This window comes from Cavia porcellus, unplaced genomic scaffold (assembly GCF_034190915.1).
Source record: "Cavia porcellus strain 051 isolate PalLab524CR breed Dunkin Hartley unplaced genomic scaffold, mCavPor4.1 scaffold_5, whole genome shotgun sequence".
In the NCBI taxonomy this organism is placed as follows: domain Eukaryota; kingdom Metazoa; phylum Chordata; class Mammalia; order Rodentia; family Caviidae; genus Cavia; species Cavia porcellus.
Genome location: NW_026947488.1, coordinates 37774157 through 37798479, shown reverse-complemented (window position 1 = coordinate 37798479; position 24323 = coordinate 37774157). Strand labels below are relative to the sequence as shown.

General features: G+C 43.7%; 1 protein-coding gene across 14 annotated transcripts in view; it reads right to left on the bottom strand.

Moving 5' to 3' along the window:
- Positions 1-24323, bottom strand: part of Kif16b (kinesin family member 16B) — a 398969-nt gene that overhangs the window by 205393 nt on the left and 169253 nt on the right. For 8 of the 14 annotated variants that reach the window (XR_010047480.1, XM_063248662.1, XM_063248667.1 and 5 more), the window contains one exon: positions 12870-12992. The exons of 2 other annotated variants lie outside the window; for them this stretch is intronic. Coding sequence is in view for 11 of the 12 variants with exons in the window: in XM_063248662.1 (XP_063104732.1) it covers positions 12870-12992 (123 nt within the window). In the remaining variant the exon portion in view is untranslated. Of the gene's footprint in view, positions 1-12869; positions 12993-21849; positions 24006-24323 lie in introns of those variants that run through there. 4 more of the 14 variants (XM_063248657.1, XM_063248658.1, XM_063248660.1 and 1 more) reach the window with 1 other exon arrangement.

Here is a 24323-nt window from a genome sequence, read left to right as displayed (position 1 = left end):
TCGGTGCCTCTCAAAATGCTGCTCCACTGATTTAGCTTCCTTCTAAATCTTTCCATCTTTGCTTCATATTCCTACTCATTCTTACCTCTGAGTCTCTCTCCAAGGCTCAAACCCTACTAACTTCCAGTTACCACACATCACTTGCACTTCTTTGCCTTCTGTGTTCCCACTGACTAGCATGCCTCCCTTCCTTCTCCATGCACAAGACCTACCTGTTTCTCTCAGGGAACAAAGTAGAGTCTACCTCAACACCTCTTGGTCACCCCTCCACAGGCCCACATGTTCTGTGCTGCCCTGTCTTCTGCATGCATATCTCCTCCCACATATGGCTGTCCTTTGAATATGCACAGTGCATACTCCTTAGTATCTTAATGTCGGTACATGGTCTTTTAAAAATAGGTATGTTATGACAAGCATGTGTTTGTTAAAAGTAAGAAATGAATGAATCATGGAGACAGTGGAGCTCAGAATCTCTTTTCAATAAATGCTTTTTTACTATTTGTAGTCACTAGTTATAAAATGAAGTTTTTGTCTTCAACTGTGCAAGTAGCATGAACTGTATTTTCCTCTTTTTCTGACTTATCGACAACTGTTTAAGCTTTTTAGCAAGTAGGCAAGTAGGCACTAGGGGAGATAAAAAAGAAGGAAAAGAATTGTAAAGCAAAAAAAAAAAAAAAAGTCATTTACAAAATTCCTTTTTGGGAGAACATTTGGCCGATTCAGACAAAACACTGCGATAAGGGAGTGGGGGATTAGTGTGGTGGAGGTGGTATAAGGCTTATGGATGACACCTTAAAGAAAAGGTAGTCTCTAAGCTGCCTTTGAGATGGTGCATTCTGTAACAAAGGAGTCTCTTATTCTCTGGGGTCATGTCCTTTGGGGGTCACAGCTTGGAGATGAAAGCCAGCCAAGTAAGTGGGCTGGAACTAAGTTCACGGCTTAGTAAGGGCTAGCAGTCGGAGCTCCCTCAGGGAAGGAGGAATGGAAAGGCTGGTGCTGTGTGGATAATAAAGAACACTTTAAGTTATCTGCTCTCAGATGGCCAGTGCGCACTTTTCAAGCTCCCTGAAGGAAACTTGGGGAATGTTTGCTTACTTCTCTCTGGTGAACCAATGGAGGACTGCACCTTCCAGTCAGACAGACATAAAGGAAAAGAGATGTTGGCAGCCACCCAGGGGCTGTGGAGGCAAGGAATAGCTACCATCTGGATCATTCCAGAAAGGGCACAAGGAGCAAGCATCCAAGCAGGCATCTTCTCTCCAACAGAGTTAGCCCCATGAGCCAGCACCCTGACCAGTTGCAGAGAGTCTGTCTCAGGCACCTGATGCTGAGCTCCAGAGAGGGAGCCTGGTCCTAAGGACAGCAACCTGCACAAGACAAGTGTGATTCCAATCCTGCAACTGTACAATCTGTTGATAACATGGATGGCACGTGTAGGAAGCTTGAAGAAGGGAGATTCTTGGGAAGCAGGAGACCCATACAATCAGAAAATTCTCTAGTGATATTCTCCAGGAAAATCCACACAGAACTTGCCTGATAGCCGTAGGCTTAGAACCCATTCTGAACTGTTTGTGCCATATAATAAGGAGCCCCATGGATGACCACTGACTCATCACCTACATTTCTGACAGCTATCAAGCTGTCCCAGCTCAGATAGGGCTTTCTAGCTGGCTTAAACCAGCCTTTGACAATACTTACGCATAAGAACATCTTTGTGCTCCAGGAACGCAAAGCCAGTTAGCTATTGCCAGAGAGAGGTCACTGCAATGCTCTGGCTTCACATAGATTCAATCCTAGCTTTGCCAGTCACCTCTCAACTGTGTACCTCTGGCTAATTACTGAATTCCTTCCAGCCTCAAGTTTAACTTTCTCACCATTAGAATGGATGCACAATACTTAATCTGTAGTTGAACCCAAATGAATGAGTGAATGAATGAATGAGAGAAAGCAAAGCAGCTCACTGAGTGCTCACATGCTCAGGGATGGTCACTCTTGGCCCTTAGGTGGCGGCTAAAGACAAGCCTCATGCTGTATGCTGGAGCAAAGGTGGGTACAAAAAGAGGGGAGCTCACGACATCGTGCATTGACCTTAAAACACATTTTACTCTATGAGGAGAGGCAAAACTCCCAACACTGCATCAAGGACGAGGAATGGGAATACAACTTCACAGGAGAAAGCCAGTAATGCGCAGAATAGAAATTCCAGCTACAACTATGAGGGGATCCCCACTCTTCTGTGCTCAACCTCATTTCCTCTTGATCATTTCTCCGTTAAGTGGCGATGACTTCGGGAAGACAAGCACCACTGGCATGGTGAAGGCAATACAAAAGATTACTCGGTGTGCACAAAAGTGATGAAAGGAAAAACAATGCTGCTCCTCAGCTTTTCAGTGGAAGACAAACTTCTTAAGAAAAATGAAAGGAATGTTTAAGTTTAAAAAAAATCTTAGAATCAAATGTGATTTTTCAAATCTTCATGTAATCTTTTTCGCTTGCTATTTGCGCTTATAAATAGGATGCAACAGAGTATGTGACGCTGGATGGGCCACCACACATGCAGCATTCCATTTGTGCCAGCGACGCACAAACAGGGAAGCCAGGAGAGCATCTATCAAATTACTAAGAAGCACGGCCTCAGGGCCACCACACTCCTCCTCCTGAGCACTCACATCCTGTCAAGCTGGGAGTATTTCTAACAGATGTGTGTGCGTGTGTGTAGAGTTTATCTAATAGCCCAGAATGGTTCTTATTTCTACTCTGCCAAATAGAGAGTTTTTCTGTCTGTAAATGTGATTACTGCCACCCGCATACTCAGATTTCCTGGGCATTTCTTCTTCATGACTCCTGGCAGCCTCTCTACCATCAAATTTTCCCAGTTTGCTAAAGCCTTAATAATAGCCCCACTTTACAAAGTAGCTATGATTTGGCCAACACCCAAGATAGCAAGTTAAAACACACATGGAAAAAATAAGAGCACATTTTGAAAAGAGACAAGGATTTGGAAACAGCTGCTCTGCCTAGAGCAATAGTAAAATATGTCCTCAAACTCTAAAAAGTGCAGACAGTAGTGATATTTGGAAAGTACAATCAAATGAGTTAAGAGAGGGAATCAGTATGACTCCGTGAACTTAGGTATGACACAGGGATTTTGGATAGGGACCCAACTACTAGTTTGGATAAGTCACTCATGATTCCTTAATTCAGGAAATACAAATTTCCCCTATTTATGGAAAGGCCTAGCAAAAAGTCTAGCAGTAAAGGTGCTTAACAGAGGTTAACCTGTTCCTTCACAGGGGCTGCAAGCCCAGCTGCACACAGAGAGCTCAGAGGAGCTGTGTGTGTGTGTGTGTGTGTGTGCGTGTATAACACTTTGGGCATCCTCCAGGTGAGGTGGCAACATCCAACAGTGCTCACAGGAAGGAGCACAGAGGCCTGCACAGCTCACTGGTCAGCCAAGAGCCTCTGGCTCTCTCAGCATGAGCTGGAATAGGAAGTGAGGGGCCAGGCGGCTTTGAGACAGTGAAATTCATAAGGTGCTGAAGATGCCACTGGTTATTCTCTAATAAGACAGAATTTCTACAAAAATGATTAGACAGGAATGTTACTTAGAGACAAAAAAGAAAGCAGTATGCCCTGAGGTGGTCCCCCTGAGATGCCAGCTCTGTCACCCAACTTGACTGCCTTTGGTGACTTCCGGCCTGGTCCTGTTCTGCCTTAGGTGAGCTCTTCCAGAGAGGCGGGGACATAGGGCTGTGCATGACCCACTACTGGTTAGGTGACCACATAGCTCCCCACAGCACAAGTGCATACAGGGGCCCCAGCAAAGCTCTGGTCCCCCATCAGTGCACCAGTAGAGGAAAGGCCTGGGTACCAGCAACAGGCCAGATGAATGTGGTGAGACCTGGGTCGGGCAGGATGCCCAGTCTTCTGCCCCTTGCTTGTCTGTGTGCATGTAAACTGACTTCGCAAACTTTGAACAGATGCTGTTGGCCTGGGAACTTCCAGTGAGGTACAGTAGGACTGTGTGGCCCCAGAGGCTTCTTGAGGGACTTCTTGTGTGACGGGGAGTCCTATGGTCCATCAGGAGGTCAGACAGCAAGCCTGGACCTCATGAAGGGCCACTGCTCCCACAGGAATCTGGCCTTGGTTTCCAAGGCTTCTGATGTTTTATGGAACTCACTGAACCTAGGTTTCTATGGCAAGTCATTTCTGTTCAAATGCTGACAGCTCCTCTGGAATTTAAAAGCTGTTCAGGCCAAATAAAACCTATCTTCTGCCGATGATCTGTGTCAGCCCCTCACAACAATAGTGTTCTGTAACTGCATGAGATGCTGCCCTACAGTCCCTATCACAGGTCCTTCAGTTATAAAAGCAGGACTCTTGCTTGAATGCCCTCCCTCTTACACCTGGCAGTCTGCAGTTCACAGCATTTCACTTGCAGAGTCTTCTGTTTGGTGAGATCCTAGTAGCAGGGAAACCCCTGGGCACTGAGCACCTCCAGCACCAGGGTGGAATGGCCTGGGAGGAGAAGGGAGTCTTGCCTCTGTGATGTATGTCCCATGACTGAACGGAGAATCATTACATCTGAGTTTCCTCCTAACCATAGGCAGTCCACACAGTTGTGCTGGAAACTCTCCTCCCAGTCACACTTCCTCATTGTCATTCATTACTCATGTCACCCTCCTTCTCCCTTTCTCTCAGGCCACCAACTGGGAGGTAGAGCAAAATGAGGCAGCACTTCAGGGTAGCACCAGGAGACTGTTACTATGGCAACCGGGGAATCAGATGATTTGAGTTGGGAAAGGTTTTGGATATGGTATGTATGAGGCCTACATCTCTTTGGTTTACAGTGGACCAAAGAGACACTGGCCGAGAGGAAAGATGGGAGAAAAGGCTGGGACCCACTGTTCCCTCAACAGCAGAGGGGCAGCATAACCAGCACACCTGAGAACCACTTGAGGACATGAGACTGGATGGAGGGATTCCATGAACAAGGGGCTTGGAAAGCCCAGGTGCCGAGACAACACGTAAAGGGCAAACACGGAGTCTGGAGGTTATGTCCCTGCAAACAAGAGCCAGAACAAAGCTAGCCCACCGGTACTTTGTGTGTGCTAGAGCATCTGAAGTGCATTTGCCCACATTTTCACTGCATGGGGTCAGCCTTGAACAAGGAGAGGCACTGAGTGAGCCTGTAACCCAAGGACAAATCTAGCAGTGCAATACAGTAGCAAGCAGGGGTCTGGAGGCCTGATCATAAAGGCACTGGCTTGCTTCATCTTCCTGGAAGCTCTGAGAAGGCCTTAGAAGAATGTGGGTCAGCATGTGTCACCCTGCTAAGCACTGCTCCTGGGAGTATGAACAGTGTCTACTGGGACCAAAAAATAACACAATCATGATGCAGCTGAGAAGGGTGGACACTAGGTGACTGATGGAAAATAAGGAGGCAGACACTGCTACCCTTAGCTCCAGTCCTGGTGAAGACAAAGCCTTAGAAAGATCACTGCTTTACAGGAACAGAAACTCTCAGGAAACAAAATAAGAAAAAATACACCAGTGTCAGTTTATGTCTTTGTATTATCATGTTGATATGTCAATTAAAATGCCAGGAATTTAAACTAACATCATATTTCTATGACAAGCAAATACGACATCCTCTGTCAGCCTTAACCCCAGTTTTCCAGGCTGGTGTTTTCTATCACATTGAAATGTAATTTAAAATTAAATTTTCCCCACTCTAGACCTAGCTGAGTGAACATGGCAAGCACAGTGCAGTGTGACTGATTTCATGTATCAATCACCGAAGCTTAGGAGGGGGCACCTCAAGGTAACAGCTGAGCCCCGCTGAGTGGTATTACTTGTGATGGCTACAGTAGGGTGAGCACACATTTTATAGGTTCACGCAGCTGACCAGCAGGTGACATCCTGTAATATTCAGCCACAAATGCACTCTGCTCAGAGACAAGCCAGGCCAGCCCTCCTTCCGCTTCCTGCCTCCTCAATGAAACTGTGCATCTCCCCACCGACACTGGGACACAAGAGCAGAAGGATGTGCTAGTGAGACCCTCAAAGGAAATGACTCCTGCCCCAGGGGTTCTTAGGCAGGCAGGTGACTTCAGGATCAATAAAGAAGAGAACTACATCAAAGGCCAACGTTCTGCATTGCCAGGGAAGGCCACTAAAATGAGTACCAGAAAGAAAGGAATGCAAAATAGCAAATGGCCCAGCCAGACACATGAGACAAATGCTGTGTGACACTAGATCTCTGGCAGCACAGAACAGACACAGCGCACGAGTTAGCTGGGGCAAACACATCAATGCTTACACGGACTGCAGGTGGGTACTGACTGTATGTGGACCCCTGGAGGGCCTGGATGGTCTACATCTCCACAGGGAGGGCTACAGGCATGTACCTAAGCCAAGCTCACCAAATACCCTGAGGTGTGTACTTTCCACCATACATAAATGATGCTCCAACAAGCTGGGGTTACATGAGGCCAAACAATAAAAACCTACCTGCTTACCTTGCCTTAAAGCTGTTCATAAGGAAAGCTATTCTGGTCTCCCAAAATAAAGCACATGTAAAGGACAGTTCTTCTGTATTAAACATATTTTTGTTTAATGCAAAGTGACATAATTCTCATTTGAAAAATGAGTGACAGATACCTCCACAGGGTCAGTTGGGATTAGACTGGTAAAAGAGCCTTAAGGAAGCACAGACAGAAAGGGTAGGAGGTGGGCAGGTAGCGAGCAGAGGCACCTGCCAGCTGTCACCCTCATAGACACCACACGTGTGAGTCGCTCACATTGTACAACAATTCTGGGTGTAAGCCTTATCTCTCCTAGGTCTGCCCATCCACTGACTGAACCGAGCAGCAAGCCACGCAGTGAATAGGACCCACACCCATGGGCATCAGGACCTGCCCTGCAGGTCACAAAAGACACCACGGCTTGCTGTGGGGTTGCAGGACCCTGGAGGTCCTTAAAGACACTAAACAACAAATACTGTTTTTTTTTTTTTTTTTTTTTTTAAGAGAAGCTGTTGGGGCTGGGGATTTAGCTCAGTGGCATAAGTGCCTGCCTTACAAGCGCATGATCGTGAGTTTGATGCTCAGTACCAATTAAAAAAAAAAGAGAGAGAAGCTGTGAAGGTTGATCTAAGTACAATAATATAAACTAACTGTGCACATTAACCTCAGATCCTCTTTACAAAAGCCTAAAACTAAAGAACACAATCTACTTTCAAAATAGTATCTTTTACTTGGCCTTCTAAAATCCAGAGTCACCAAGAAAAGAATTTAATAGTAGCAAAAACATCACCAACAGTGAGAAAACATGGCCAACTGATGGATGGAAAACATTGGCAAACTTAAAATTTTTCTAAAGTAAACTGATTTTTATATTACATCTTCAACATAAAATTTTTGGAAGAAACATTTTTTTGGAAATTTTTTTGGAAGTCACAAAGCAGTTCCTTCAAAATTGCACATAGTATACGCATAGCTTTGCTCATACAGGGTCCAAAGTGCAATGCAGAGTTACTAGGGTGTTAGAGGACGGTACCTAAGAAGATTCTAGCAACAGGGTAAAACAGCTAAAGCTCTATTGCAATAATGACAAACAGATATTTATTCTCTGTGGGCTTCCTTTTATGCATTCATTCTTTAGGTCAGAATGCTGAACTAAAATGAAAATGTAAAAAAAAGCAAAACCCCAAACTCAATAAAAACCTAATTGCACATTGAAAGTCACTGAGGGGAAAAATCATGGGTAAAGTTTTGCTCATTCCCTAAACCTTTATGTTTTTATTTGACTTTAGTAACAAACACTCACCCAGCCCTTAGTATGTGGCAGGCACTGCCTGAAGCACTCTGGGTACACGAGGTCACATGCTACTCACCATCTCAGCTGGAGACTTCATTAATCCCTTGCTCCAGTAAGATGCAGAAAGTTAGGTGACTGATAAAGGTCATCTGGGGAGACAGGACAGGGTACTGCATACCCAGGGCAGTTCTGATAGTTGCTGTTCTTGGGCTGGGGACGCACAGTCCTTCTGCACTACTGCAGCAGGATGCACCCTAGAAGCGAAGGCCCTGGCCCTGTATCTGTAACGGCAGAGACCATCCCTACAGCGTGAACTAGGCATCCTCCAGGCTAACCTAATGTTAACAGTCCACTAACAGTCCATTCCTGGTGAGGTGATTACACTCAGATAAGCACAAAAGGAAGCAGAACAATGACATGTTTTCAGAGCTGGCTTTGGTAAGATCAAAGAAAAAAGAACTCATTAGACTTGGTTTTATGTATTCTGAAGTGAGAGGCACATAGATTGCCTAAACTGCCTGCATTTGGTTTTTCTAACTTGCTTTGACAGCAGCATCTTTACAGCTTTGGTGAGGGCTGCAGACCACCACCTAAGCTACAACTGGCTCAGTTTCCATTTAAATCAGTTAAGTTTTAAAATTTGAGTAGCACCTTCATTTGAGTTCTGTACATGAAATCAATATAATGGTTATCTTTTATTAACAGATATATGTATTAATATAAAAAAATCCATGTACCAACTAAAATCATTGTATATATTTTCACTAATGTGATTTCAGTGTTTGGGTAACTGTAATTCTTGGGTGGGTGAAAGCATTTCTAATCACTAATCTGAAAATATGAAAATGTGGTAGATATCCTCACATTTTTACATATGTGTTACATTACATATGTGTACAAGGGAACTCTACATAGACACACAACATATCGACTGATGGAGAACAAATGAAAAGTGGATGAGCAGTAGACATGATTAGGTCAGAGAGATGGGAAGTAACAATCAAGATACGGTACAATATTTTAATAAGAATTCTTAAAACAAAACAACAAAAAAATCACCACCATAAAAGCACTCTTCCTCTCAACAAAAAACTTCAAATATACAAATCACTGCCCCATTTTCAAAAAAAGAAAAAAACTCAGTATATTGTAACAAAAATGTAAAAATCTGGTGTTACATATTTCTCCAGTAATACTCCAGTTACATAATTCTCCAGCTAATACTGAAAATCAGTATACATGAGAGTGAGCTTCAGGGCTCCCCCAAGATGCCTCCAAGTTTGGGGAGATGGGGAAGCTGGCTAAGGCTCCTTATTTTTTCCTTCCTTTAAGCTCCAAGCTCATAGCCTTTCAGTCTCCTTGCTCCTAAGACTCCCTATGAGCAAAGGTGCTTCTCAGTTGTTATGGTTTATGTCAAGGCATCCCTCCAAAGCTTCATGCAGTCATAAGGGGTGGGCTTCTCAGAGGTGTATCGGGAGTTTGTGGTTGATTCATGGTTAAGTGTTGGGATTAAGAGTGTCAGTACTACACTTATGCTAGGGTAGGCAGCCTGCACACCATATAAGGGACAGTAAGAGACTTTATCTCTCATTGGTTGCTTTTGCTGTTTTCTACTTCCATGAACTGTTGCCCCTCTACCTTGGAGCAAGGTGATTATGCACCAAAACCTCTACACACTGTGAGCTAAATAAACATGTGCCCCTTTACCTTTGGATGTTGGGTATTTTGTCTTAGTAATGACAGAAAAGTAACTAAGACATCAGATAAGATGACATTTGGAGACTACTAATGTTGTCAATTTCCTCTTTTTACCAATGAGAAAATTAAGGTTCAGAGAAACTAAAAGACTAAAAGTCACTCAGCAAATCATGGCAGAGCCAACACCTAGGGAATTCAGTGCCCAGATTCCAAGGTTGGTGTTTATCTGATGAAACACTTCCAAGACACCTTGATACTCCATCTATTGGTGACCCTCATAGACAACATTAAATTAACACCACTGCTTATCTTTATGAAAGTATGATTTATCTTTAATTCACTGAGGAGGGGTAATAGCCAGCAACATTTAATGAAGTGTTATGAGTCAAGTGAAACACATTAGAAATAAGATTTAAGTCATTATTTTGGAAGATGTGGGAGACAACTCCAGTGACTCCCTTTGAACCCAAACAATTGCTGTGACTTTGATTACTTGGAGACTCATTTCCTTATATTGATAAGTAAAAGGCTGGCTAGGGTGTTTCCTTCTCTCTTCAATTGGCTCTGAGCATTGCAAATAAGACAAGCGGAGGTACTAATGTGCAAAGTCTATAACCATCAGACAGTCCTGTTTCCTCACATGGTGCTCTCTACAATACAGGATGGAGCTTGCAAGATGTTACAGCCAATAGCTCTGGGAATGTCAACTGGGTAGGAGCCTCGAGATAAGAGGCTATAACTCCCCAAGGCATAAGAGTTTGCTATCAGAAGCCAAAGCATAGCCCCCCCCCACCCCAAACAATTCCATTGCTACCTTAATTGGATTATGTAAACTGATCCTTCTGCATGTCTTTATCTCTGCAAATTACAGAGATGCCATTCTTGCACCTGGCCAGCCAGCGCAAGTTACTCAGTAATCTCTGACATCCTCACTATCACTCATCCCTGAGCCACCCCTCTTTCTTCACAAGATGATAAATGCTGGGAGAGGCCTAGAATCAAGGCCTTTGTCCACATGTCCTCATGAGGATTGGACTTAGGACCCCTTGGCTGCCCTTAATTTGGAACATGTCTTGGTGTCTTTACTCTCACCATGAGTTGGATTGGTGGTGGTAGACTGGAATAAACTTGCTAGGATTCCAATAATGTCTCTTCTAGAAAGAGGATTACATTACTTGGATAACTGAACTGGATACTTGGGTTTACAATAGAAGATATGATGTAAAGACGCAGGCACATCTCTTCTTTAAAAGTTGTATAAATCAAATAGTACCTCAAACAGATTAGGAAATCTTCCTAATTAGTAAAAGAAAACAGCAATAGTAATAACAGCACTAGCCATAATTTACTATTTATCATCTCTCAACCCCTGGACACAGCACTTTACATGCACTGATAACCTCATGACAGAAACATTATTCCCATTTTTATAGGTGACAAAAATTGAGCCTAAACTCACAGGTTTGCCCAGGACTGAGGAGCCCTTCAGGATGTAGAATTTCAGGCATACAGTCAGGAAAGTCCCAGTGACCCTGGCATGGCTGGTTACCTCCATGTGAGGCTAGAATCTTTGACTGACTCCCAGACTGATGCTGCTGTCTATGGGATAACTTCCCTCCATGGGCCACAGACTAGTCCCACAGACTGGCTTCACAAAGGCTATCACCAGCAGTCTCAAAGGCTATCTTTTCTCTATCATATATTTCTGGAGAAACTCAGATAGTTGAAGGTGCATTGTAGTATTGTTTCTGTGTCTTCCATTGCATTCCATTGGTCTAAAAGCCTATATGGTACCAGTACCATGTTGATTTTGTTACTACAGCTTTACACTGTAATTTGAAATTCAGTAATTGCAATTGCTTTTATTTCTCTCAAGATTGTATTGGTTAATACGAGTCTCTTCTGGTTTTATATAAATTATAGGATTTTTGTTAGTTCTGTGAAGAAAGTTGTTAATATTTTAAGTAAAAATTCCATTTGACCCAGATATATTCTCTTCAATATATTCCTGAAAGAGTTGAAGACATCATTGTATAGTGATATATGGATACCTGTATTTATAGCAGCATAACTCTCAATGGCTAAACTCGGGAAACAACCTAGATGCCCATCATCAGATGAATAAGGAAAATGTGGTTCATATACACAATGGAATATTACTCAATCATAAGGAATGAAATCGTGTCATTTGCAGGAAATTGGATGGAACATGAGATCATAATGTGAAGTGAAACAACTCAGACACAGAAAGTTAAATACCACATTGTTTCTCTTACACAAGAATCATAAAATATAAGAAAAGAGTAAAATGAAGGAGAGATGTAAGAAACAGAAAGGCAGAGTTTGTGGAGGTGGGGTAGGGGAGAAAGAGAAAAGGGGGTTTAGGAAGGAGGTTAGTGGAATAAAAAATAACATATGCATGCACTGACTCCCCAAAACAAATTAAATACATTGTAAACACACAAAAATTAAGAAAAAGAAAATACCAGTTATATTCCTTCCTTTCCAACTGTGAATTTGCTTTTCTTTTCCTGACAATACTGCTTTAGCCAGGGCCTCCAGCACCATGTTTGGTAGAAGTGCTCATACAGAGAACTCTTGCTTCATTCCTGCTCTCAACACTGAACCACAAAATATGATTCTTACTTTAAGATTCTGTAAATACCACTTATGGAACAGTTTCCTTCTTAAAATTTAGTATGAATTGTTTTGGGTATTGCTTATGGAATCCATTATGGAAATGGATTCAAGTTTACTGTATTTTCTTAGGTCCCAAAGATTATTTCTATTTGTTGAGAAACTAGTAGACTGAATTATGTTTCACAAATCAAGTCTGGTTATGAGATAGGCTTCTGGAAATATATACTGCAATTATGAACAGAAAACAAAAATTTTCCTCAAAAAGGAAAGGGGCTTGCAAACGTCAGTTCTTGTAATGACATTGCTGGCTGTGGGTACCACCATTCAGCTCTTCTCATAAAATGAATTGATTTCCCCACCTTTCCTTTTCTCGGAAAGAGCTTGCATGAGCCAGTATTAGTTTGCTTTTGAATGCTTATAAAGTTCACTAGTGAAAATCAACACAAAAATTGTGAGAAATGATTAGGTTATGGATGCAGTTCTGTTAATAGACAAAGTACTGTGGAGATACATTTTTCCTCTCAGAACTGTTTTCAGGGAATTCATGAATTTCAAGTAAGTTTTCAAACTGATGTGACAAAAATGAAGGGTGCAACAACATTTTACAATACAAGACATTCGGGGGTAGCTCTGGCTTCTTTTACAAAGTGCCAGAGAGCGCGCTGCACACCTCTGACGGCTGTCCTGTAGGAAAGCAAAGCGACACGTACCTTGACCTCAAACTCGAAGTGCGCGTCCTTCCCTTGCCCGCAGAGGACATAGCGTGGAATACTAATCTTAATTGGGTCCTTCAGGTCATCCGGATTTGCTCCCAAAGAGCGAGAAACCATCCGCTATCAAAGGCACATCAGATGGAGAGAACAAAGAGAAACCAAGATCACTTTGCTGCAAATACCCTGCTTGGGCAGGAGGGAGAAAATGTGTTTCAAGTAAAGAAAAAGAGCATCAAACCAGTGGAGTTTATTTAGAAAAATGATGGTTTTCTCTGAAAGAGCAACGCTAAGCCTTTAACAAAAGACCATTTCTTTAGGTACATCATTCCAAGAAGTCAGAGCAAAATGAGTTCAAAATGTTGTCTGGCTTTGAAGTTCCTTTCAATTTATAAGAACAAGTGAAAGCAAGGACAGATTACATATCCTGCTTCTTAAACAAAAAAAAAAAAATCAGTACAAACTAAGATTCTTTTCTAAAAGTCTTGATCATTTGACGAACTTTTTTCTTCACAGACTGCTGTGCATAAAGCTGCAAAAGCTGGAGATTCATTCAAATTTATTTCATGTTTTTTAGCCATTTTTATAAGCTACTGTAGGGTGGAGAGCTCTTCAAACTGCAACTAAAACAAACCCCAAGTATTTTCCTGGTGCTCTATTTGATTAATAATGGACTCAGCTCGGATGGAAGAGTCTTGAGGAACAGGCATAAAAATACTCAAAATGGGTTCTCAAGTGTGAATAGGAAGAAATCTCAGCATAATTATTATTTGCGCTAACCTGGGGCTTTAGAAAGCATAAGAAAATATGCTTTTGATCAACAGCAATAAAACAATTCAATCCTAAATATGGCCAGCTGAATTTACTGAATACTTACTAGATAACAAAATGCCCTAGCAGTAGACATGGACTGGCCCACCAAATCCTCGGGATGCTGTAAGGTGTTAACCCTGTTTACCAGGCAGATGCCCCAGACCACAGGTGGGGTCATTTTGATGGCACTAAGTGGTAGGCCCAAGACTCGAACTTGGGGTGATCAGAACCCACTTTTTATCATCACTCTGCTCTTCTGCTATCATGAAATGTGAAACTAATTCCTCCAAGAGAAAATTCAAACACAGAATGCAAGAAGCTGGAACTCTATGATAATGTAGTGAAACTACTTCCTTTACCAGTAAGTCCCCATTTCAAAATGGGGGGAGGGAGTTCCCCAGGCAGGTGTCACCAAGTTAGGCACATGATGGATGACACAGAGAGGGGTGTGATTATCTTGACTTGCTATGAAGTTACTGTGGCTTTTAGAGCATCTTAATTTTCCTCCCGGTAGTTGCTCACCCACAGGAAGAGCCACTGTAGGTGACAAAGGCACACAAAGCCACTGTGCCTAATGCCAAAAGGGAAATTTCTGGACAAGTCTCTAGACAGAAACATTGCTGAAGATTTTTCAACTCACAGCCTGTCCATTTCCAGATTACTTTAAACAGAGACTTTTCTGAAACATGGAACAAGCTGACCCACTTAAGAGAAGAAAGAGAAGTAATTTGGTAGCTTTAGTCATTAGGATGGGTCAACGTTAAGAAACGCCTTTGACCTACAAATGCCATGGCTTAGCTGAGAAGTTTTTGCTCTGCTGCCTAAGCCCGGATGTCGTTTAATAACTGTATTTTCTCAAGGGGAAGAACATCTCCTCCCAGATCTGACACGGTGTCTCAGGGAATCAGGGTGTGGAGTTGGAGGCTGGGAAATACTGTAGCTGAGGACAGCTTCAGCAGAGGGGAGATGAGGGATTTCTAGTGACTGATACATGGTGGGGAAGGAGAAACCCATTCTCTACAACTCAGGGGGAGCCTGGGCCCCTACCAGGTACGTCACCAGGCCAAAGCTGTGGCTGGTCTGGAGAGGTGTGTGTGTGTGTGCGCGCACGTGTGTACGCAAACACATGGGCAATCTGAGACAGCCCTTTCCACAACTCTTGAGTGGGCACCTTGATAAAAAGTTCTTGATCTGATGCCAGGGCTGCTGCCCTACTTGGACCAGACAGGTACATGCAGCAACTCCATGGCTGAGAAGACAGCAACGCCTTCTTCATCCCTCAGCAAGCTGGAGACAAGACCTCCACTACTGTCCTCAGCCACAGCGCACCTCAGCCTCCCTGACTTCACAGGAACTCAGTGTTAATGAGCACACAGAAATAAGTAACTGAAATGTAAGTCATGGAAATGAAAACATTTGAGCAAAAAGGATAATTAATAGAAGAAAAATAGTAAAAAGTAGAACTTTCCATCAAGTCGCTGCTGCAATGTAAATTTTAAAAATTACTCTGTGAAGGCAAACACATGGGAAATGTAGAAGTCTGGGGATACAGAGTGAAAGGTTCTTGACATCCTAGTAAACTATGTTTACATCGGGCAGGCCAGATAAAAAACTAATATAAGTGTCCCCAAACTTTATTCTTGACTTGAAAGTGGCTATGTTTTGAGTATCATGAGTCTTCTACTAGATAGGTAAAAGCATACTGTACCCTATCACATCCCAGTGCTTATGCGGGCTGTTAAATATTTGTGGCCCTGTTTATTTTGGAGTCAGTCACACTCCCTGTTAGACTGCAGTGGGCAAGCAGGTGACAGGCGGCAGCAGAGGTAAAGAAACCCAAGTCTGTGTGTGGTGGGTATGAGGAATTTAAGTGTACTCCAGAGTGCTTCTATTTAGAAATAAAAGGTCAAGAAATGTAATTACTAACTTGGATTACATGACTATACATAAGAAATATCATCTTTAAAAATTAAATACAACAGAATTGTGTTTCTGATAGCTTTTAATGAAATAATGTTTTGTGTCAACAAATATGCTATTTTCTATCGTGATGAAAGAATGCAGTGAGATCCTCAGCCAAAATAAACAGGCAGAACACAGGCTACAGCGCAGTATCGCATTACAGTCTTCTTTTCATGCTAGGGCTGTTTCTTTCAAAAGGGGCCAACTGAGGAAGTGAACAGGAAGCAGCATTAATATCTACTCAGATCACCATGCAGAGCAGCCCAATTCTGCAGGGAGCCATCAGCATTCTCCCCCGAATATACTCTAATTATGTACCAGATGGTGAAATTTAGTACACGTTTGACCATGAAAAGGTCAGACCCCAAAACTGCCTTCTCGTCTCCTGGCAGCCATATCCAAGCTTGCTTCGAAAATACAGGCAAACGATGGTGGCTATCAGATTCAACAAAATCATCAATTCCTATCTTTGTTCTTAGCATAGCTTGTATTTCTTAGTCCTCTTTATTTTCAACCACATGGTGACAGTTCCAGCTAGAACTATTATAGATTAAGTAACTGTTAGATTCTAGCAATTTTAAAATGATGATTTGAGGAAGATCTGCTATATTTTCAAATATGGGCTACATCATAAGGAGCAGGGAATGATGGTGACATCTATGAGCAAGGGAAATTACAAGTGTAAGAAACAGCCAAGATGTGCTCATATTCATGTCCCTGAGAACCCTACCGATGCCACAAAGGGACTTTGTCTCAATGATACTCTCTCTCTCTGAAGACTTAGTAGGAATTAATGAATGCAATCAATTGGATTTTGCTGAGACCTATACCCCCCCACCCCCACAGTATAGGTTCATCTCACTATCCAGGATGGATAAGTGAGCACTTACAGCAGCTTGGCAGAAGAAATAATGCTCACCTTATTTTCTCTTAAAAAAGAGCTTAGGTTACTTACACTGGGAGAAACAGAAAGACAACTATTCAAATCAGAAGTTTTTTAAGCCCTAATATATAGCCACAGGAATATATTACCCAGCAACTGACAAACTGCACTGGACATGGATGTGTGTGGAATTCCTGAGTTTAGCTGACCTTTCCAAACCATGATTCTTTCTAGAATTATTGATCTGAACTGACCAGCACTATTTCAAGGTTTGCAAATACTGGATATCTGATGAATGCTTCAACTTGAAACTATTAAAAATGTCACTATTTTGCAATCTTTAGCTCATGTAAGCTTAAGTGTCTTTAATGATCATCATTTCTGAACAACTCATATATGATTATCTTAAGAAGACTTAAATATTGGATCTACTACACTTGGCTGACAACTGGGCAACAATTTGTAAGTGTCTGGGATCCTTGGGAGGGAAACTCAGCTTGTTCTCCATTCTAGTTTCACAGTATCTTTGATTAATCATGAAAAGAACTAAACATCTATACCCCTGATGTTTGTGCAGCTCTGGCTTTGTTTCTGACTGTGCCTTATTCTATAGTTCAGGAGAAAATAAAAGGTGGGAAGAGAAGAGGTATTTCCTCCAGGTTTCTACACAGTAATATTGTTCAACTTTCTAGCTACTGAAGCTTTCAAGGTTATCTCTACCCCGGTCACACTGTGACTGTGAGTTGGGTGTGCTGGCACGGTGATGCACACCTGTAATCCCAGCTCTACCTCTGGCTGAGGCAGGAGGATCTCTACAAGTTTGAGGCCAGCTTGGGTTACATAGTGAGTTCAGTACCCTTGTACCACATAGTGAGACCCTAACTCAAAAAGAAAAAAAAAAATTATGACTGTGTCAGGCTTTTCATCTGCAGAAGCAATAAAATGTAGGGGTTTGGAAATACGAGACATAACATTTTTCCAAGGAAATAATGGATTGGAAAGAAATTTTAAGGCCCTCAATGAAAACAAGAATGAGAACAACAAGCTCACAAAAATCATCTCGTCTAAGCATTTTAAAAAAAAATTATCCCAGCACTCGGGAGTCTGAAGCAGGAGGATTGCAAGGTCAGCCTGCGCTATAAAGTAAGCTCAAGGCCAGCCTGAACTGCATAATGAGACCCTATCTCATTAGAAACAAACACACACACACAAATCAGGACAAATCAGGGAAGAATTAACTTAGCCACTTTTAGCATTGTCAAAAAAAAAAAAACAAAAAAAACAAAAAAAAAAAACTTACCAAGACAATGTCAAGTGAAACAGTGCCTAGGAAGGAGGTGGCTTTCTTATTGTAGAAAAAAAGGTCTATTCTAGAGTACATAAATTCAGGTGTTATTCCCAATTTTCAATCAGGAATCCTTTTTGGGCCTAAATTCCCAGATATGAAATGGAGGATAGTCATAATTCTTTCATTCCATCCATTCTAAGAGTGTCATTTTAAAAATAAAAAGGAACAAAATGTGGACAAACCCTTCACACTCTCTTAACCACAATATACAGGACAGTAGAAATTGTCCTTGTTATAGCAATCCTCTACATCTTCAGCAAGAAGAGATTTCAGTGGAATAAGGGTGGGAAGAATGATTTACAATAGATTCGCTATCCTTCTCATCAACTAGACTGTGTTTCCAGTTCTGTTAAAGGAGGCTTTGACACGCTGCAAATGTGTATCTTAACCAAGAGGTTAGACAGTGGCAGTCTGGCAGCTGCTGTGCATGGAACAGAGGAGGGACAGAAGGGTACTGGTGAAAACAACTCCGAGGAAGTAGAGTAAGACCCCGTCCTCTGAGGTTGTGCTCTAACAGACCTGCTTTGCTCTGCTACAGAGTACCTCTGCCAGATGAAGCTGCTAGCACCAACCACCACAAGGAGGTTAGGAGAAAATGACCTAAGGATGAGCACAGTCCCCAGGAAGCAATCTGCTTCAGTGCTAACAGTAATCTGCCTGTGCATGGATGCACTCCAGCAGAGACAGAACTGGAAGCAAGCTGGACCAACTTTAAAGGTCCTAGGACACACGTCCTTCCAGCACTTGAAAGTTCCCATGAGAGAAGCCCACCAGTTTTAGCTGACTCTTCAGTAGAACCTCGGGAATCCTGACAGAGCATCTGTGGTAGACTGCATTACTGGTCCAAGTCTTCTCTCTCCTGCGTGGGCGTCCACATGGGTGGAGTCCACTTCCTTGTATTGACCTTGGATTGGCTGGGTGACTCATGTTAGTCGATGAAATGTTAGCTGACAGGCAGAGGCTGGCATGGATGCCTTTCCCCATCATACCTACTGCTCCTTCAGGACCACACAAAGTCAGACGTACAGGGCAGGTCCGCAGCCTCCACAGCACAGCCACTACCTCCTACTTGCAAACCAGCAATGAGAGGGGAAAAAAAAAATCCTTCATTTGTTTGGTACAAACACAAAGCCACTGAAGCTTTGAGGGTTGCTTGTTACTTTTCAACAGCTGACTGATAAAACATCTGTTGTACTAGATGTTTTTTTTTTTTTTTTTGATACCTGACATTAAATTCATGATCTTGCAGGTGACTGTGCTGCTGAGCTAAATTCCCGGCCTTATAGTAGGTATTTTTGAAGGATAAAGTAGACTTGTCTACAAACTGGACTGTGTGATACATTAACAAAATCAGTTCAATAGAAACTGGCCTAACCAATAAGACTGCCTCACTATTAATTTAATTTTAAAAAGCTCAAATCTAGTTTTAAATCATCTGGGTAAAAGAAGGTAAGAAAAAATTACGGTAATTATTACTGCTGGAAGGCTTAAGTGTTCCCTTCTGAAGGGAAATACGCACATTTTTAAAGAAATGAGATTGGGGAGACAAACTGTTTTGAAATGTTTTTCAACAAACTCTAAATAAACTCACCCTGCCAACCACAAGTCTGTAAAGCAGGCAGCTGTGAGCATAATAGATTTTAATCAAAGTTGGATGCAATCCTTATTTCAAAAGTACTCAAAGACGTATTGTCTACAAAGTATCGAATCCCATAATGTAAATGTTTATGTCTATATTACAACAATATGAAGCACTACATAACCAAGCATGTATCAATTTAGGTTCTTCCTGATTCCAAAACTCATGACAGCTGAGCTGTTCCATCAGGCTCAATCCCGGGACTCTCACACCTGCTCCGCTAGAGGATGCCTTGGAACTCCTGAAAAAGCCAGCGGAAGCTGCTGATTGAAGCTATGGTGGGGAATGGCACAGCAGTTTCCTCTGCTTCTGCAGGCATTACAGCAATCTTAGTTCCTCCTACACAGGTGCTAAATCAAACTCCCAGCCCCATGAACCTATTTTATCTCCAGGTACAAAGTGCGCTTCGTATAGAGAAGCATGGAAAATGTGAGTGCCATGGGCTGCTTCCGCCGTGCAGTGAGATCTGAACACAATCCCCTCCGAGGCCTACTTGGATCATCAAGCAGACTGAGAAGTGGCGATAAGCAATACGATGCTGTGTGAGGTCCCTGGCTGCCGCGCTCCATCAGAGAAAGCTACTAAGAGCCACAATTTGTGACTTGGCAGAATTCTGCATGTGTACCTATGAGGATACGAAGCCTGTTGGCTTAGTATTTAGTACTCTTTGTTTAAATTAGGTTCAAATTAAGTATCACTGCCTTTCTTTGACTATGGCAACTCCCTGGCAGAATCTCAAGGTCTCATCTCTATTCCTGATCATTTATTCTATTTTTCGAGAACACAGGCTTTGTCCCATGATAGAAGATGACTTTTTAGTCTACATAGTGACAAACCACTGACTTCAGTGTGAACATGGCCTCAGCACAGAGGTAACAGCCTTTGGGAACAAGATGCATATGCATGGAGGAGGGAGGCTGCAGAAAGGAAAAAACATGCTCCACCTAAAAACAAGATAATTAAGTTACCCAACAATACAATGCTTCCCCTAAACCAAAGAAAACAGGGCTTTCGCCACCAGGGTGTAGATCCCAGCACATATCCCAAAGCCCTGGGTTTTCCTTTTCACTTCCTCAAAACTGGGTGGAGGACACCAGGTGAAAGCACAGATGTGGCTTGTCACTTCCTTGTCACTGGCTCCAATGCAGAAAGACGGAAGATGTGCCCTGCCTGCCCAAGGGTGGGGGTGAGCTCCTGGGTGGGTTACACTTTAACACCCTCCCTGTCACCAATGAGTAACAGAAGAGGAGGCTACATCTACATTGTTCAAAAATTTGAGCAGAACTGAAAAATAAGCATGTGATCCCAGCTGAGCAGGAAGAGGAGTGGCGGGGCGGCAGAGGTATGCTGGGTTCAGTATGCCACACTCTCTGAGACAGGGAGACAGCAGCAGAGCTCAAAGGAAATGTGATCTAAACAGAAAGGTGTTCCTGACTGTGCACAGGACTGCAGCACAAAGGCGGAGAAAAGGGAGGCATCTCTCAGAAGGGATAAGCAATTGTGGGAACTTTCCAAGTAGGAAGGACCCACCTGGGCAGAGGAGACAAACCCAAGCCAGCAGAGCTCCTTGCAGAGCTTATGAGGAGGACAAGGCTAGCAAGAGACAAGACAGCGGTCAGCCAGGGAAGAGCGCAATCTTCCTCAGGGGAAAAAACCTTGAAGGTGAACAGCCTTTCCAAGGCAGAAATATACAAATTCAAATAAATGACTGGACTGGGGTAGGAGGAAGGGAGTGGGCAACTGCAAAGAGTAGCTAGAAAAGAAACCAACAAGTAAGGCGCTGGGAAAGCACAGTCAAAAAGCCGGAGAGCAAGGAAGAAAAGCAATTCGCTGAGGCAGGGCAGGCAGCACCCACCTCCCCACACTGGGTGACAGAGGATACAGCACAGCCCCAGGTCGTGCTGGGGCGAGGGTGCTACTGAAGGTCACGGCCTCGCAGGCAGCGCAGATCAGCCCACCCACGGGATCAGGACACAGCCAAGCCATCAGAAACACATTAGTCACCTTGTTAAGGGTGGGCGGAAACATCTACAAGCCAGGGTTTCAAGGACACCACAGGTGGTAAAAAGGTATTTTATCACTGTTCTCCCTGTTCCTGTTCTCATTCTACTGTAACATTTAAAGTATTTACATTTTCAGTTGAGAGGTCTTCTTTCCATTTCCAATCTGATTGGCTATACTAAAAAAGGCATATGCCCGTGACAGTTTTCATGTTTGTTTTAGTTTTGTTTGGAATTTTTTTCCCTCTTTGGGTTCAAGAAGTAATATGTACATGTACCAGCTCCCCGCTATGAAATGTATCTACTATGCATTGCAAACACATACTAATAAAAAATAGGAGAGAAAAAGTTCATTTTATTAAAGATCTCATGAAAAGGGTGCTGCAGTTTACACATGTCCCCTCTAGAGTCTCGTCAGGTGTGAGATCAGCCAGAGGGCCTCGTCCTGAGAATTGAAAGTGAGCGTCCAGACCTCCAGCTGACCATTCTGATCTCCCTGTGGCCACGGTGCACTGGCAAACAACCTGGCGCCTGGTGCTGTCTGTTGGGCTGTGGATGGGCCATTTCCTGAGTGCAATCCAAGCTCCTGTTTTTGTAGGAAGCAGAGTTTCACTGTGGATGAATTGCTCTTCTCTGGAACCACAACACACCTGAGCTCGCTCAGAGCACGGCACTGGATCACGTCAAAGGGCAAGTGTGAGGGAAGCACGCTCAGAGTCCCAGGATGAGGGTAGAACACGCCATCAACCCTCAGCAGTGCGAGGTGGGTGCTCAGCAGGACCAGGGAGCAGCATGGGCCACAGCCTGGCTCACCTTCAACTCTGACCGTTGTGTAGAGCAATACCTGAACCTCTGCCAGAGAAGGGACGTTGCCTTCCATATTGCCATGAAGCAAGTAAACCATGTCAACCAAGGTAGTCTGGAATTTGGAGGATACCCGAACCCCATCTGCCAAAGCTAAGTCAGGGATTTCTGCTTTCCAGTCAAGAGAAAGCTGAACTAAATCTTGCTGGAGCAAAGGATGGTTCTCACAGGCTGCAGCTTCGGCCTCTGACACCAGGATGTGCAGAAGGTCGCGGCATAGCTGCTGGCAGAGGCTTTTGTTATAAGTGAACGCGGTGAGCAACAGACCCTCCGTGGAACCCAGGAACCGGATGCTCTGCCCGCCAAAGCCAACCTGAATCTCCTGCAGTCTAGAAAGAGGCAATGCATGAAAAATGCTCAATGTGCCTGGGTGAGTATCTGCCAGGGCCAAAGCATACACTGCTGCAGGAAGCAGGAGCAGGCATGCTGGCCTGGGATCAGGGTCTGAGCAATTGGCCACAGCCAGCCAGTAAATGCCCCTGATTTCCTTCACGTTGTCCAGAGCGTCAGGCAGAACAGAAGCCATGTGCTTCTGAAGGTCTCTCAAAGGGCATGCCTGCAATTTCAGCATGAGCGCTGGGAACTGCACAAGAGTCTGTATAAATGCACAGCTCCATCCAGCATCTTCATATTCCTGGTGGAAAACTGAACTTGATGAGGAGCTTGGTAAACCCACAGGCATGAAGGCAGAGGCCACATAAGGCATGGTGCCTGGCACTCGCACGAGGCTCTCTGCCTCTGTATTGCTGCTGCCACCACCAACCTGAGCTCCAGGAACAGATTGGGGTCCTGATGGTGCCCTGTGTGACTCCCAGGGCATGGCCAGGGGCAGTTGCTTCAGCACCGGCAGGCTTTGGAGGAATGCTGTCAGGTGTGAGGTGAGCCCACCTGGGGAACACAGACTCCCCACATGCATGGCTCTGCTGAGCACTGCAGTGCCTGCATGCAGCAAGTGACTACTGCTGTCTTTATAAAGGTCTGAGAACTTACGGTAAAAATATCCCAGGCCACTGTTTCCTTCTGCCCTAATATCTATCGGGGACATGAAAGAGCTAATCTTTTCAGCAGCCAAAGCTTTCTCATCTTGCTCACCACAAACTGTGGGGGCTAGGCCATTTTGTGGGATGCTGCCCGGTGCCCACTGCTCCCAAGCAGCAGTGTCTGAGAGAACAAAGTGGAGAGCCCCACTCGGCCCGCCCTGCCCATGTCTGCTGCCTGGAGATGCCTGCTGGGATGGGTGTTGCAACCACGTCCACCTGGACTCGGATCCCAGGCTGTGTTCATCTCCATGAGTCCTGGGCTTACTGAGATCTTGTGCCCTGCCCTGCAAATCCCCTGCAGGGGCGCTGGTTTCCTTCCCATTAAGAAAAGCACTTTCAGGTGGATGAAGGCACTCTGGCTCCAGGTGGTCACACTGCTCTGGGGAGAGAGCTCTGCACCCGCTATCAGCCCCTGAGGACAGGTGCCTTCCCTCCTGTGAGGAAGCGGTGGACAGCCAGGATGCCGCGGGGTCTGGGCTGCTCTGTGCCTTCTCTTCATTCTCTTCTCTAATGACGAGGTGAGCAGTGTCAGTGGAGTCTTTGGGCAGAAGTGAAACAACGCATTGTGCTGGTTGAGACTGCCTTTTCTGTTCAATATGTCAAAAAAAAGTTGAAATGGGCATGTAGATCACTTCTTGAAATTCTTTTGTACATGATGATTCTTGTGGTCAATGATTCCATTGGGAGGAGTGATTCAGAGGTTAAATAGCTATTGGTATTGATTAATACATGATTTAAGAAGATCTAATTTATATACAGCACATCAACGTCCATATTATATATCTTATAAATTACTGAGCATTTTATACAAGGACATACTACAGGATTGATCCACAGTATCCATTTCTTGGTCTAAGATTTTGTTTTCTTTGAAATAAATGCTAAGACTTTCCTCTCCATGTTTA